General features: G+C 39.6%; 1 protein-coding gene across 4 annotated transcripts in view; it reads left to right on the top strand.

Moving 5' to 3' along the window:
- LOC110501291 (tripartite motif-containing 13-like) overlaps window positions 1-1,197 on the top strand; it is a 2,618-nt gene extending 1,421 nt beyond the window's left edge. For all 4 annotated transcript variants that reach the window (XM_036958570.1, XM_036958573.1, XM_036958572.1 and 1 more), the window contains exon 2: window positions 1-1,197. This exon is cut by the window's left edge and continues 573 nt beyond it. In XM_036958570.1, coding sequence (XP_036814465.1) covers window positions 1-588 — 588 coding nt within the window. In that variant the 3' untranslated portion in view covers window positions 589-1,197.
- Window positions 1,198-5,061: the final 3,864 nt, after the last annotated feature.

Here is a 5,061-nt window from a genome sequence, read left to right as displayed (position 1 = left end):
AGCACCCTGGACCACAAAAAGAACGAGATCCTCTCTGATTTCGAGACGCTGAAGTTGGTGGTGATGCAAGCCTACGATCCCGAGATTAACAAACTAAGCGCGGCGTTGGAGGAGCAGAGACGCGCGCTCAGCATCGCTGAGTCCTTCAGGAATGTGACTGACCCCCTCTGCTTCCTCCAGCAGATGCAGGAGTTCAGGGAGAAGTTGCGCGCTGTCCGAGAAACGACGCTACCCTCCGGGATAGACATGGATGTCGGTCACATGGTCCGGAACTTCGACGTCAAAAATTGGGACTTGGTGAAGCTCAAAGATGTGGACAAGCTCTCGGTCCCCCAAGAGAGTAGCGCGTATTGCTCAACGACCCAGCGTGTCAGCGGCAGAACGCTGGGGAGAGTTATCGTGATTGTTTTGTGCCTGTTACTATACGCCCTGGTGCTTCCGCAGCTGGACAGCCTGACCGTGGTGTCAGCCCAAGTCTCCTCGCTCTGCCATAGTTGCCTGCCCGTTTTATCTGGCTGGCTGGAGATGGCTACCGGTGCGTGGCAGTGCTGGAGAGAGGTAGTGGATGCCTGGTGGGTGCGTGGCTGAAATGTATCCTGAACCTCTTTCACACAACTGGCTAATTTCTTTGACGTCGTAGGTTGCTTTAGATTTCCAAATATGTTATTTTTGGATCTGAAGCAAGCTGCAGCAGTCTGATAGAAAGCCTATATGTAAATGTTATAGGCCTAAATAGATGTATAAAAAAATGTAGAAAGCTATTCAAGTATTTACAAGCACATATGTATCATGATTTTAGTATTTTATATAGAATATATAAACAGAACAACCATAACACTTAACGAGAATCAAAACACTATTGCAGTACATTGAATGTTGTCAGATTTGAGAACAGCTTGTTTGGTGAATGTTAAGCAGCAGCTCTGTCCTGGAGCACCAGCCATCCTTCTCCAAGCCATATGATCACACACTTTAACAACTACAAGTCAAAGCCTGAGTCACCTCATGTGCATATTAAAGTAAATAATGATTATGCCATAGGCTAGATTATTTAGCAAAGGCCTAATATTTACACCTAGAAAGTCTGAGTTTGATTTATTTTTTGCTTTAAGTTTTACGGACAGTCTGTTGTTGTCATAACGCCACATGCCTGTCACCAGCCTCATCTTTTGCCAAAAATAAAACTTCAATTTGGTATTTTTCTTCATCCTTATTTTTGAGTGACTGAGGGAGTTTCACCAAAATTGTGGCTGTTTTATGCACGTGCACTTTTCCCGGTAAACGTCAGAAGTGAAGCCTTCTCTATTGGTGTGCACACTGCTCAAGTGAGATGAAATACTGACATTATGAAATGCCATGCACTCGCTCAGGCGTTCCAAATTCTTGTTTGATGCTGGCCTTCCCTGTGGATCCGTCATCACTGTGCGATTTAACCTCCACGGGGGGCAAGGTTGAATGTTGCATAACTATACAGACATCGTCATGGTTTGTCTAAATATCACGTTAGGCTATATAGCAATTTAATTTTCATTATTCCAAAAAATGTTTTTGGCTTATGCGGACTTTTTATTTTTACAAAATTGAAAGGCAACGATAAATTATAGCCTACACATCTGGGATGAAATACAGATTGAATCAACTGTACCAGTCCCTGTCAATGTGTGCTCAACTTTGAATGCCATGGGGATGTCATAGATGGCACTTGTTGCCTACACTGGGCAACTATGCAATCCATGCATGTTGCGAGTGGATCACAAAAGAGCAATTCTTAGAACTCATCGCGTTTTTTTTATTCCAACATATAGAAAACAAATCATGTCATAGGCCTACAACTTTTCAATAGAAATGTGCAGCACTGCATGTATATAGGTCCAATAAAAATTCACGTGCAGGCTCTACTGTCCATTGGTCATGTTCTGCAGTTTGGACTTTTCTGAAGGAACGAAATCCTAACGGAAATCCCGTGATCAGACAACAAACCTATCATGAACCTATGATGTAAGCACTGACCACAATTCAGGACCAACGTCACAGCATGTATATATATAGCCCGACTGTTGCCGGGCAAATAAGGGATGAAAATGTAAAGTTGGTCTTTCTCTTTCCTATAATAACTAAATTAATATAACTAATACGACTTCAAACAAATGCAAATATACCTATATATTATATCATTAGGCATAATGATGCACCCAAAATATTGGGTGACGTGATGAAAGGGTGCCTGCATGCATAATGATCTTACATAACAATAATTTTCTAACAATTCCAATTAATTATTCAAAATCCAACTAAATTCAACATATTGGATAACATTCCGTGGGAATAACATATAGGCCAGTGTTTCCCAAACTTGGTCCTCGGATCCCAAGTGGTGCACGTTTTGGTTTTTGCCCTAACACTACACAGCTGATTCAAATAATCAACTAATAATCCAGCTTTGGTCATTTGAATCAGCTGTGTAGTGTTAGGGTAAAAAACCAAAACGTGCACCACTTGGGATCCGAGGACCGAGGTTGGGAAATGCTGATATACCCTATACCTCTAATTGCATATGGTGCGCAAATTGCGCAATCAACAGAACTGTGTCTCAGAGGCCTTTCTTTACAATAAAACATGTCCACTGATGTATTTATAACCCCCAAAAGGTTATCGACCAAATGTAGATATTTAGTTTATATTATGATGAACACTAGGTGTTTAAGAATATGCAATAGTTTAGGCCGAGTCTGACTAGTGAATTTTATTATTTCTAAAGTAAAATGATTTGTCTTATATGAAGGAACAGATGCGCACTTAAATGACCAGAATAAAAATAAATGTTTAAAAAAATGATTGGTAGCCTTTTCCAAACGCGCATCGAGAGGTTATAATGCGTGGCCAACACTTTTCTATTCCCAAACAGACATGTTATTTTATATTTCAAAGGCACTCCATCTTCAGACGTACAATTAGGGCCTCTCACTAAATATTGTCGAATAATTTCACAAAATAAAGCATGGAAAAGTCATGACAAAGGGATGGGTGCTCTTCAAAATAGTTTTAAGAGAAAATACCCGTAATTAAAATGGCAATGTTTTTTTCGCTAATTATGTGCAGTGACAAGGTTTGGGAAGTAAAGGATAAATGCATAGAACTATTTTTGACCAGTGTAAAGCATTCTATACTCCAACTGCCTACATAAAGTAAACTCCCCTGAAAACCCACCATAGTCGATACCCGAAATAGGTCTGTAGAAGTAATTTAGCAATTCAGTTTTTAGGCTAAGCATTTAATTGCAAAATGTTTTATCATATGTATCATTTAAATATTATTTAAATAGCCTTATAAAAACGTGTGGGACACGGATCATCTCGGGTGTGCAATGTGTGTAGGCTTGTGTGTGTATTTGTGTGTTATACTAAATTAACATATTGCTTTAAAAGTTAGAATAAGCCTAAAATAAGATATGGACTCAAACCACGCATATCCTGACTGCGTTTATCTGTCCATGGTAGCCAGTGATAAGCCCTTTTCCCTTCAATTGGCATTGCAGCGTTCTGCACCATTTACTTGTCACAATAACCGTATCCTCGGCTTCCAGGCCTCGCTCACGTTGAAAGTCTGGTAGAGGCTACAAAAACGGTGGCCCAAAAATCAAGCCTGTTATAGGCAAGCCAGAGATCATGAAATCATTTTGCTAAAGTTTCACAATAATACAAAACACACACTAGAATATAGGGCATGGTTTGGTGGTTGACTGCGTTAGCCTGAAACTTTAAATTATATTTTAGGCCACAAGTGATATAGAATGGGACTCATCTTGATAACAGGCGACGGGGTTTATTCCATGTGTGATAATTGATTGTATATAGGAATTTATAAAATTGATTTGTTTATGCTAGCTGGCACAATATATTATCTATGTAGACTATCCTCTTTTAAATTGCTGATAATATAGACACGCTATAGGTCAATAGTCACTTAGGGAATATCATTGGTACATTTCAAATTGGCCAAATTCCCTGTAAGGAACACTTAATAGGCTGATCACGCGCTGCAACGCCACAATAATCTGAAGGACATTGACAAAAAAAGTATAGATCAAGCGTTAGCCTCGGTAGATTGCAAGTTGGCGAGTGTGACCATGCATGGCCTTGCAGGAACTCGTAGGCCATGGCTTGTAAATATATCACTGGCCTTTATCAAAGTTAGACCTATCATCAGTAGCATATATGCTACGCTACAGTATAGCATGCCTTTCTGCCCACGATTAGCCACAGATCTGTCAGTCCCAATACGCCTATTCGGTGACCTTACCGCTATATACAGGTGTGAAACTCGCAGGTAACATTCGCGATTGTTTAGGTGTTGACACAAGACTGGTGCTATAAATATAAGCCAATTGTAGGCGAGCCACAATGAGTTGGACAAGTTTACGAGTCTTCGGTTGCCCATAACTTTCAAAAATATACATGCCAATTGCAAAATTCTACTCACTTAGCCAAATAAGTCTATTTGTCTCTGCCTCATTTAATTGTCAAAATAGGCAACCACCCCCAAAAGCTTCGAAATTAGGGTTAAATTATTATACACATTAAGTTTACATTTAAAACGGATCAGCTGGAAATTAGTGTTTGGAATATTCCCAGAAACCAAAAAGCTAATTTGCCCGAATAGGCCGATATAGTCTGTTAGTCAAACTGAATGGATGTAAATTAGACAGTGGAACGTACAGTGCGGCTCACTTGAGCCCTATACACAGGCTAGGAGGCTACTTCGTTTTACTAACTCTTGTTCAAGGCCTATCTTGACCAAAATAATGCTCAATTGATTTGCTCAGCAGTGCAAAGGTGAAGGTTCTAATGTGTATTTTTCTCCCACAAAAAGGCATTGTAGGCGGTTGAAAAACTAGATTTTGTTACACCACAGTAAAACGTTTTACCAAAAGCTGGTGCAAGAGGCCTATACACATTATAACCTTCATAGAATTAAAATATATGGTCAATTGATAAATTACGTTGCTTGTTTCAATAATTGGATTTTCTCTGAAAATTCTCTATAAAAAAAAGGAATACGTGC

This window comes from Oncorhynchus mykiss, chromosome 22, assembly GCF_013265735.2.
Source record: "Oncorhynchus mykiss isolate Arlee chromosome 22, USDA_OmykA_1.1, whole genome shotgun sequence".
Taxonomy (NCBI): Eukaryota; Metazoa; Chordata; class Actinopteri; order Salmoniformes; family Salmonidae; genus Oncorhynchus; species Oncorhynchus mykiss.
This window is presented reverse-complemented; position numbering and strand designations above follow the sequence as displayed.